The 11572-nt window shown below is 39.6% G+C and overlaps 2 protein-coding genes across 3 annotated transcripts in view; one reads left to right on the forward strand and one right to left on the reverse strand.

Annotated features, from left to right (window-relative positions):
* The window catches only part of Trc8 (TRC8 ring finger protein), an 81939-nt gene extending 70690 nt beyond the window's left edge, over positions 1-11249 (forward strand). The window contains exons 1-3 of one of the 2 annotated variants that reach the window (XM_046617194.1): positions 6852-7143; positions 7592-7962; positions 8173-11249. In XM_046617194.1, the coding sequence (XP_046473150.1) occupies positions 6852-7143; positions 7592-7962; positions 8173-9576 (2067 nt within the window). In that variant the 3' untranslated portion in view covers positions 9577-11249. Of the gene's footprint in view, positions 1-6851; positions 7144-7591; positions 7963-8172 lie in introns of those variants that run through there. The other variant, XM_046617195.1, reaches the window with a different exon arrangement.
* Positions 2142-5650, reverse strand: abs (ATP-dependent RNA helicase abstrakt). Its single transcript, XM_046617196.2, has 10 exons — positions 5072-5650; positions 4622-4892; positions 4197-4542; positions 3966-4099; positions 3732-3888; positions 3489-3651; positions 3115-3415; positions 2856-3005; positions 2574-2756; positions 2142-2440 (listed from the first exon to the last, which is right to left on the reverse strand). Exons 1-10 carry the CDS (start codon positions 5105-5107, stop codon positions 2304-2306), a joined length of 1878 nt encoding a protein of 625 aa, XP_046473152.1. The 5' UTR covers positions 5108-5650; the 3' UTR covers positions 2142-2303.
* Positions 11250-11572: the final 323 nt, after the last annotated feature.

Genomic DNA, 11572 nt, shown 5'->3' on the forward strand with positions numbered 1-11572 from the left:
CCTCCTCTTTTTGTGAATACTTTCACATGCCTTACTAATAAAATTAGAATGTATTGAGTAAAAAATTTTCCAATCGAAATTCTTCTGCAGCGGATTTTTTTCTTTTTTTTGGACAACACTGATGAACTTTCATGCAATACCTTCTGAAAACCAAATCAATTTGCTTCACAATAGTATAAAATTGTTATTGATTGCAGAAAATCTGAAACTGCTTCGTTCCAAGCAATGTGTATCACCGAATCACGAAAAAGATGCATTCCTGATGTTTTCGTCCCGCGAAAAAAGAAAATTCCGATCCAACTTCAGATCACGTTTTCAATTTCGGCGGAGTATGCGAAGGTATGCAGAGTTTTAATTTTGTGCTCATTCTGAATTCCGTACTACTAACGACTTTACCGCGGACTTTTGCTGGAATTTGTACCGAGAAGGCATGTCCTTCGAAACTTCACGAGCTCTTGAATTTTCTTTGGGTGATGATCATTTCAGCGCATATCTAGCCAAGTTTTGAATTATACACAATGAAATCGAGGTGATTTGACGTGAAAAATGAAAAAAATCACACCGTACGAAGGCTTCGATCGATTCTATTCTCCGTATTTTCCCGTTCGCACCCGCCACTCTAGCAAACGGTGGTGGAAATCGCTTTGATATGCTTCACGCAGAGTGCACCACCGGGGGCTTCGCCGGAACTGTGAGAATCAGCGATAATCTTGTATTCATGAGAGAAGAGCCCCTAACCCGAGTTAGACGGCAATGAATGAAATCCCATGTGGTTCCTTGTTGCCCGTCATACGTGGTTTGCATTATTATGTATTAATGCGTGCAGCGGCAGCGCCTCGGTTGTGTAACTTCAAGTCACACCAATATCCGGCTGGATTGTGCCTTAAAACACCGTTCGAAAGTTACTGCAGTAATTCTTCAAAACGACACTTCTTTTTCAAATAAAATAAATAAATAAATAAACAATCGAAAAAAGTCAAATTTTTGAAAATTGCGTGACTTTACTTTTCCATCGACTCTTCTACCATGTGTCACAAAACAATAATTGTTGCGGAACCGTCCAACAGACCGTTTTTCACATGCCCTGTTCCGTAGGGTAAATCATATCTCGAGTTTCTATGTGTGTATATACCTGTGTACAGATTATACGCGCGTCAACTAGTAGAGAAATGAATATTCAAGCTTCCTCGAGTAATACGAACGCCGGTATTTAGCCTAATTGCATTCACAATGGTCGCTATTTCGCAACATAGAATTACTCCGAGTTTAATGTGCACCGTTCAGCGCGACGCCCTCCGAGCTTTTACAACAATGGGTAGCAGTTTACGGTTGGCGTCTTGACTTATAATCATTCTCATACTCCTTATCCGCCCAACGCCGCCTCCTCGTCCCACCCTAACGTAACAATAATCTCCGACAAGACTTACTCTGATTATCCACTTTAATTATTATCTCCGTTCAACTCGCTGCCGGGAGTGCCAAAAAGCTCGCTTCGGCTGCCAAAAAACATTCCTCGAGTTACAAACTTTGCCTTTCTCGAGCTCAAGGCGGATGATAATTACCCTACTCTATTTTTTTTTCTCCTATATACAACGAAAATTATCTGTAATTTGGTACCGCTCGTTAAATACCAGTTTCCTCGAAGAAAACTTTTTCATTTCTAAATATCGCATTTATAGATAAAACGAAAATTTTTCGCCCTGTTTATCCGCAACATTACATACAACAGTGTAAAGCGGATAGGTTGTAGCAAGGCGTGTAAAATCGAATGTAAAATCTTTGTGGTAAAAAAGTATTTTGTAAAATGATTCTACAAATTCAAATAAATCCAGAAATTGATTTAAAATTGTTAAAAAAACGTCGTCGAAAAACTTGAGATGAGAATTCACCGTTTAACCAAAATCAAGATTTTATTGTTAGATTGATAAAGTTTCTCGTGCATTTGTAATTCAACCCGAGTTTTTCAAACCTCCAACAGCTTGATGAATTGTAGCGACTGCTCCGTTCTGCCCGAAACGCTTTATTATAACTTGTACTTACGCTCGTTGTCAGCGAGGGTTGCGCCCTCTTTTCGTAACTTGTTGGATGGAACAGCAAGGAGTCGGCAAGCATGACACATAAATTGAAGAGATGACACACGGTTTCGTATTAACGCATTTTAATAATTAAAAATCTAATTAACTCCGCTTAAATTGTCAGTCCTGTTACATTACACATCTGTACAAATTCACATACATTTGATAGCTAACGCTAAAAATGAGGGGTTCGATGCATAAAAATTTGTTGTTTTCAACTGTATGGAATCAATAGTCAGCGGCGTTGCTGGCCAGATAATCACGACGACCGATGTTCGACGCCTGCTTGTTCTGTATGGCTTCAAGTTTCGGACACTCGGTAATTCTGTGACCCAATCCACCACAGTAACTGCAGCCACGTTCGTCTGAATCGAAAGTAAAGAAAGTAGCGCTGTTTAAATTTGTAGGTATATATAAACACTATTCTGACATAGTATTATATTTGATATTCTTTTTAAAGCACCGAACAACGAATGACTATGCGTACGAAAAACTCACCTCCGAGCTCCAAGTACTTCTCATTTTCGGAACAAAGCTCGAGCAAGAACGGCGGTACTTTCTGTTTCGCCTCCATCAGCAAATGTTTCAGATCGAGCAGGACGGATTCGTCGTTTGCCTTGTTTATGAACGTCGTCGCGATTCCCGTGCGTCCGGATCGACCAGTTCTTCCGATACGATGGACTGAAGTTAAAAAAATGCGAGATCAGAAAACTCCACTTAAATATTCAGATTTGTAATATTGGATTAAGCATTTTTTTACTCCGACTGCGAGAAACTTACCATAATTTTCGACGTCGTCGGGCATGTCGTAATTAATTACGTGCTGCACATCCGCGAAATCGAGACCCTTCGACGCTACGTCCGTAGCAACCAAAACGTCCTTTTGCCCGGCGCGGAATGCTTCTACCGACCGCGATCTCTCTTCCTGATCTGTGGAGGAATGGTGAAGTATTTATGGTACAGTGACTCTTCAGAATAAAAAATAAAAATAAAAATCGTGAACAACTAGTTTCAAAATCAAATATCGACATCCTCTCACCCTTTCCACCATGAATGGCGACGGCCTCGACACCTTTCAGAAGCAGATATTCGTGAATCGCATCGACGTCTTGTTTCTTTTCGGCGAATATTAATACCGGCGGTGTTGTTTTCTGTAGGCATTCGAGTAGGTAAACAATCTTTGCCTCCTGCTTCACATACTCAACTTCTTGAATAACGTTCATCGAAGCTGCGCCGGCTCTTCCTACGTTTATCGTCACCGGTTTTACCAGCGCGGAACGAGCGAAGTTTTGAATCTTCTTAGGCATAGTAGCCGAAAATAGTAGGGTCTGTCTCTGGCCCTAGAGCAGAAAAAAAAATGAGTGAATTACTGCAGGGAGTTATAAAACTTGTGGTCATTTTGGTTCTGCGTACCCTGAAGAAAGAGAATATTGTTCGCACGTCTTCCTCAAAGCCCATATCTATCATTCGGTCAGCCTCGTCCATGCAAAGGTATCGACAAACGTTCAGTTTGACCATCTTTTTGTCCAACATGTCCATCAGTCTGCCCGGTGTCGCTACCATTATGTGCACACCCCTGTTAAATTTTAAATTCTGATGACCGTGTTTTTCGAGATTTAATACGGTAACAATGTTCATCGGTATATTTGTCCTTACCTATTTATCACTTCCAGCGATTCGGATACGGGAACTCCGCCAATCGCGAGACAGCTACGAATTTCTGGGCAATTAGCATGTCGTAAAGTCTTTGTGTAATGTTGAATAATGTCGTAAGTCTGTTTGGCCAATTCTCTTGACGGACAAATAATTAATCCTAAAAACACGAGAATGTAGGCTTTAGAAAATCAATTACAAATTAAGATGTACACGTTATTTCACGTTAAAATTTACCATATGGTCCCTCGTTGCGCATGAAAGGCATCGCAGTCTCCTGTTCCAGACAAAACATAATCAATGGCAGAACAAAAACGAGAGTTTTCCCACTTCCAGTGAACGCAATGCCGATCATATCACGACCAGATAATCTGTAAGAAATGAATCGTCATAACTAAATTCATTCAATCTTGATGATACAATTTTGCGTGTTTTGTCTTTAACAGAGTTTGATAAACTCTCACTAACACAGTAGGTATCCCCTGTACTTGAATGGGCGTAGGTTTGCTGATGCCTTTGGCTTCAAGACCGTTCAGAATTCCCCTGTGAAATTTCATTTCCTTGAAGCTCTTTAGCGGCGGTGGTACGTCTTCACCCTCGACGAGGATCCTCAGTTTTCTTCTGACTCTCTCGTGGCGAGTTTCATCAAAACCGAGAACTGTCCTTGGAAGACGCCAACTCGTCTTGATCGGATCGTCGTATTGAATTCCCTTGGCTAACTCAGCAACACCCATCAAAGCCTTGTTCTCAGCCACACTCTCCAAGATTTTTTCCTCCTCCTTCAGCTGCCTCTCCATGGCGCTTTCCTTTTTTGCTAAAATCAAATCCAAAATGTGGGTACGCACAAATTTGTAATATCGTAATTTTTCTGGATCAGAATCAATGCAATTTACCCTCTGCCAATTTCTTGAGCTCCGTATGCTGATCAAGTAAAGATATGTTGAACTTTCTGCCCCAGACTTGCCCGTCGTCGTCTTCCCCGTCATCTTTTTCATTCTCACTGCTACTTTTTCCAGCTAAACCGTTTGATCCTTCCTCCTTAAGTTGGCCGAGCCTACCAAGTTTCATAAGCTGCTGCTTCTTGCGCTCCTTTACAGGAATATAAGGCTGGTAATCATCATCCGATTCGGAATCGCTGTGTGTTTTGGCGCTTCTTCGGGATCTCTGTCATGTTACAATGACTAAATGAATATCGAATGAACGTAAGTACACAAAAATGATACGAGTAACACAGTTTTAGATCACAGCACACCGTGGTACAGTTGCATGTAAACTAACAGGTGTACGTTTAGTCTCATTTGATACAACCTGTAAATATGGCTTATTAACAATGAAACAATCACCTTTGGAGGTGAACTTCGATCACTTCGTTCTCCCATCGCCCCCAGGGAATGAAAGTATTCACACTGTAGTTTGTTTATTTGATTCCACGTTTGAATTTAGATTATCACTACGGAGATAAAGTGCAAACGAAACTGAACGTCAGATGTGAGTTGTGACTGAAAAACATAACCAATAAAGAACATACGGTTATGAAACGCAGGGCGAAAGTACGTGACTGAATTACCGACGGAATGAACGTGACTCCGAACTGTCACTAACCAAAAATAAGTATCTCGGAAAAACTAAATAACCGAATTGCCGGATGATTTTCCGTTCTCACATTGAATAATTTATCAGTAGCAGAGTGATTTGAAGTGAAAATATTCATTAAGATGAATCATAATTTTCCGGGTGCAAATATTTTCCTAAATGTGAGTTTTATTTTCTTCCGGCAAATTGCAACGAGTGACGTTTCAGTCGGTCAAAAAGAAGTACGTACGGCAAAGTGACAGCTATTTATGGCGGCTGTGTTTACTCTCTATATGCTACAAACACCGCGGTATACATCAGCTGCACAGACAGCTGCTGCAAGATAAAATCGACGGGTTTGACAGGCTGGCTAGTTGGAGTGAACAAAATTGATTCGCCACACTAAACCGCCATCCCGTGATCGATCGCGGACCCACAGGTCCTCACGAATATTTCGTGCATTTAGTGGAAATTATTTAACCTCTTAACGGCGGGGCTAGTCGATATATCATCCAGCAGTCAGGTTGGGAACTTCAAATCATTGAAATCATACATAAATATCACGTTCTAATACAAAGTCGATTTTAACTGAAATTTTGCCCGTCCGTAAAAGGTTGATACATGTTCATTTGTCTGCGATATGAGAATGAGTAAACGGATCGTGACGGCGAAATCTTCCGCGAAGATAACATACACGCACATATCGCAGTTCGAGACTGTATACGAATAACTATTCGAAAAATCTGGCGCAAACTCGGCGTGTAAATAGAATTTTAACGGGCGATGCGAGCTGGGTGTAAAAAAAAATAAAAAATGCGTCATATGAGAAATAAATAAGGAAATCGATGTATATTATGTAAAGTATTTATCAACTAAAACTCTTTCTCCGTTTCCCTTTTGTTTTCGTTCTCTCGTTCGTCAATAACCTTTATTTATACTAACGCGATAAGATAACGAAAATAAAAAAACATCTATTGTACGGTTGAAAGTTTTTCACCGCAGGCAGCAAGCTCCATCTGTTGCTGCATAGCATGTAGTTTAAAAAGTCAAGACCTGCTGGTTGGTTGGTGATGCGCAGCTGGTGTTGCTGGCTGGCAGGCAGGCTGAGAACTGCAGCGTGTTTTGTAACCTCGATTAATAATCTGGAATTTTGTGTACATAAATACATGAATAAATAAATTAGCAGGCGACCTTTGACTGATCAAATTAATAAATAATCAAAATCGTTGTGAAATAAATCGAAGGGAAAGTGCTCAGCGTAACCGTGCCAATTATGACAACAGGGTTCATTAATTTAACAAAATTTGAGGAAAATATAATTCTCGATTAAACCGAAGTATCGTCGTGGGGAAAACTGTAGAAATTTTATTATCATACGGAAGAAAGTGAAACTAGATAGAATAAAAGAAAAAAAAAGACAAGAAAATTCGCTAATCTGGGAGAGACTGGAAGTATGGAGAGTTGATAATAAAAAAAAAAAGTAGCCTTACCCAAGGAAAGAGAAAGTGCAAAATAGTCGACCTTCCTGACGTCCTTAAAGATTTGGAAAATATGTTGACCACCATTAGAAATAAGGCGCTTAATTTCGCCGATGTCGTTATGAGGGTTCCGCCGCTTTTCATTATCGACGAACTGCTCAGGATCGGCCTTGGCTTGCCCGGCGAAAACATAGTCCTTGAAGACGTCAACAATGAATTCAAAGTCGTCAGCGTTCCTGATTCCATTGTTGGTTCGCTGGTTGGCATTACACCCGAGGTCGGTTTGCTCCACCAGCTAAACTTGAGTCAGCACATCTACCAGTCGTACTTACTCACGCTCTTTAAATTCGTCTTGTGCTGTTTAGGTAAGGAGCCAAAGTAAAAAATCCTCATTATCGGTTACCCTTTTACAAACCTGCTATCAGTTATTTCCGTTCTATGTAAAACCAACGATTAAAACTTGGCTCACTGCTGTAGTTTTTAAAAGCGGTAACTGAAACAGGTCAATGAATAAATTATGTGGGGCACTTGACTTTGCAAGTCACTTAGAAGGTATTTACTCGCTTAGAAAATTTATGAAGGAGAAGGTCAAATTAAAGGAAGTATTTTTATCAAAATGAGGCATAAAAGAAATGCAAACAGTAGCTATGCAAGTATCAATAACCGTTTCAGTTTTGTTGTACATCACGTTAAATCACTGGATGATTTTAACTACCTTATGTATAGTTATAGAGAGATTCGTGGAAAGATCGCTTCGCTGCTTCGTCGCTTTTTGTTTCTCCTTTTCGGCAACGTTCTATTTCTCTATTCCAGCATGCGAGGCAGCACTTTGCGGCATTATGCTGCAAAAGAAACACCTCGTCGTCGTTTACCTCTACCTGATATCGGTCGGTGTGATATTCGTGTCATATTGGTCGAACGTCAGCACCATGAAGGCGGTCATCTGGTACGCCACCGCAAATGAGACAGCGACGAGTATCCTGGACGATGTGCTGTGTCTGGATATACCCAAGGTGCTGAATCCTGACGGACCGGGAGTCGTTGTCATCCGGAACTACATCCTCCAGTGCACTCTCGCCCTTATCTTCTGCTACGTTCACCTTGCTCCGAGATTTTCCATTATACAGAAGTCTCTCGTCTTCAGTTTCATGGCTCCTTCCATATTCGCAGTTCTTCCGATACCCGTGAGTTACGATTGAGAAATTGAAATATGGTGTGTTTCGAATAACGGTTGACATTTGGACTAGCATGGTCACCTCGATTTATATTCACTTTCTTTGCCCAATAAGTTTAGCATCAGCCTTGAAACCATTCCTGAAAATTTATCAACAAAACGAAGATGATCGGTTTGGCATTTCTTTTACCATCTAACAGTTAGAAATTTCGTTTCACAGATTACAGTTCTGAACCATGCTCCAGTCTTCGCAACCCTGCTTCCGCTCGCAGTGTCAAAGTTCGTAATTTGGTACAACTCGGTGGCGATGGGTCGCATCATATACTCAGGTTACCAGCACGCTCGAACGTTTATCAGCAGCTACGGTCTCTCGGCGTTGGTGGAGGCGGAATGGAGTCGGCTGAACGTGCCCTGCGTTCTGCGGATTTTTTGGATGCTTAGAGTGGGCGAGCAAGTTATACAAATAATGGGAAACCACTACGGGGAAGATACGTTCACGTATTACGTGATGGTCAGGACTCTGTTGATAAACGGCTGCGAGACGCTTACAGCTGTTCTAGGAATGACGAGCGTGATATCGTTCATCTGCCACTACATCGGTTGCTTCTTCCAATGGATATTACTTAACGATGACGAGGAGGACAGCAAGAGCATCGGAACGGTATCGGCGATTCTTTTCTACATCCTGGCTCTCCAAACAGGATTGACCAGTCTGGACAGAGAAATGCGGTTGGTAAGATTGTGCCGAAACTTTTGCCTCCTGTTCACAGCGCTTCTCCACTTTGTTCACAATATAGTCAATCCTCTACTGATGTCACTGAGCGCGTCGCACAATCCCGCTCTTCACAGGCACTTCCGAGCACTGTTGGTCTGCGCCTTTCTGATTATGTTTCCGGTTTATCTCCTCGTATTGCTGTGGTCGCAATACTCGGTCAGCACTTGGCTGCTCGCTGTCTCGGCTTTTAGCATAGAGGTTATAGTAAAAGTCCTCGTATCGCTGGCGATATACTCGCTGTTCCTTTACGACGCGTGCCGTCACACGTTCTGGGAACAATTGGACGACTACGTTTACTACATACGCGCCTTCGGTAACACCGTGGAATTTGCATTCGGGATCTTTCTGTTCTTCAACGGCCTATGGATCCTCGTGTACGAGTCGGGCGGACTAATAAGAGCAGTCATGATGTGTGTGCACGCCTACTTCAACATATGGTGCGAAGCAAAGGCCGGATGGAGCGTATTCATGAAGAGGAGAACGGCCGTGAACAAGATAAACTCGCTGCCAGAGGCGAGGACCGAGCAGCTTATGCAGCTCGACGACGTTTGCGCTATTTGCTACCAGGAAATGTCAAGCGCTAAAATAACCAGGTGCAATCACTACTTCCACGGCGTTTGTCTAAGGAAGTGGTTGTACGTTCAGGATCGCTGTCCGCTGTGCCATGATATTTTGTACAAAGTTGACAGTCCGCACGACAGCAAAGACAATGTCTCTGCTCTCACTGATCAGGAGAGGCGAAACGAAGATGAAATCGACGAGTTGTACCAGAACCAGGGACTGCAGAGGAACGGATTGCGAAGTCCGAACTATAGACGATACGTTGAACAGCTTAACGAAGACAGGTGAAGCTTAACGTCTAGCTATATTGTGATATAATTATTATAAAAAATAAATTATATTGTTATTTCATGTTATACAATGGAGTTTGATATTGTCACACTGTGCGAGGGTATCGTTTCAAGTCCAAGTGTAATTTGACCAAGGCTACTGTTCTTTTCTTCCTTCTTTCTTATTGTTTCTTTTACTATATTTAATTTTTTGTCTTTTTTCTTCCCCTCTGTTCCGTTGCTCAGAATCAACAATCGATGTGCAAGTTTATTATTATTATTATTATTATTGTTGTTATTGTTATTAATATTATTACTATTATTAGACACGTTTCGTATCACACTTTATCATACTTCCGGGTTTAGATAGATGGATAATTCGCCATGCCCATACATTTTAAACTCTTGTATGTCATACAATCCTACCAAATCGAAGAAGAAAAAAAATACGAAAAATACCGTTAAAAATAGAAAACTAGCGACGAAAGAAAGGAAAACAAGAAACGAAGAAAATGAAACAATTTATTATTTATGTAACTATAAGGTAGGTAAATAGAGATAATAACGACGATAGAAATTATAGGAACTAACTTCCACATATTTTATATCATGTATATTATGTATATTATCATCATCATCATCATTATTATTATTATTATATACTCATATAAAAAAAATAATAATAATGATAATAATTTAGAAATCTATCCAATACTTTATTATAAATGTAAGCCGCTATACATGTACGTCAATTATTAATTTGGATTAATTATTCTGTGATCGTATAGTATCGCCTTAATTATATTATGTATAACATGAGCTTACATTTCTATACAATTGCTACTTACATGTGTCTCTCTCTCTCTCTCTCTCTCTCTCTCTCTCTCAATCCGTAATTTCTCTCGCGGTACTTCCTAAATTCCGATAAATGGAATTTTTCTGTAAAAAAAGAAAAGTTTCAACGTTTTTTTTTTTTCTATACTTTTCTTATATTGTAGTAAATATTCTTGTAGGAACAATCCTTACCTCGCTTTACTTTAAAACGCGTTTTGCGTCTTTATTTCATTCTATTTTACACTAAATAAAGACGATAATTAGTTTTCTTCCTTTTTACTCATACCAAATCTTCGTCGGTAGCCCATATAATGTACGTATAAATGATTATTCCTTGATCGATTAACGGGAATGAACCACGATGTTGTTGGAAAAAAATAATAATTTACTTTACATGTTACGTTCTACCTACTTGTCATCGATGAATTAATTTACGTATCTAATACAGAATGACCGATGAGGTAAGGAAAGAAAATGCATTGAGTAACGATAAAACGACCAAAAAGAAGAGAGAACGAGAAATGTGAAACGAGTCAAACAACACAGTGTGAAATGTTAAAGACAAAAAAAAAAAAAAAATTAAAACCAATCGAAAAGAAATTCGTACCGCAATACGATACGTATTATTACGTGTGTTTTAATCTCCGTATAAACACACGTTTCACCTGTATTTGTGTATTCATTTAAATACAACAAGTGCAGCAAATATAGGCATAATGTATAATGTGTAAAGTTTAATTTTTGATGGGTATTCGTATGTGTATATATATGCTAAGCTCAAAAAAAAAAAACACCAAAAAAACAAAAATACGACTAATATTAACCGGTGGTTGTAAATAACCAATAGGTATGTATAGACCTTTGATTTGTTTCTTTTCTGTTTTGTGAATTTATATGTTTCATTTTCATATTATCCGAGTCCCTGATTCGTTCATACCCGAAACAATTATTAACGTATATGCGTTTCATTTCGCGCAAATACCATTGTATACTAAACATAAATACAAACTATAGGTAGTAGTACGTTTATATTCCTGTATACCCATCACGCATACACATAAATATGCTCTATATCGCACCTTTCAGTAATAAAAATAATAATAATAATAATAATATCATATTTTGATAGATATAATTAAGCGAGAAATATAATATCTTATATGTATAATAAACAATATATT

Source organism: Neodiprion pinetum, chromosome 3, assembly GCF_021155775.2.
Source record: "Neodiprion pinetum isolate iyNeoPine1 chromosome 3, iyNeoPine1.2, whole genome shotgun sequence".
Taxonomy (NCBI): Eukaryota; Metazoa; Arthropoda; class Insecta; order Hymenoptera; family Diprionidae; genus Neodiprion; species Neodiprion pinetum.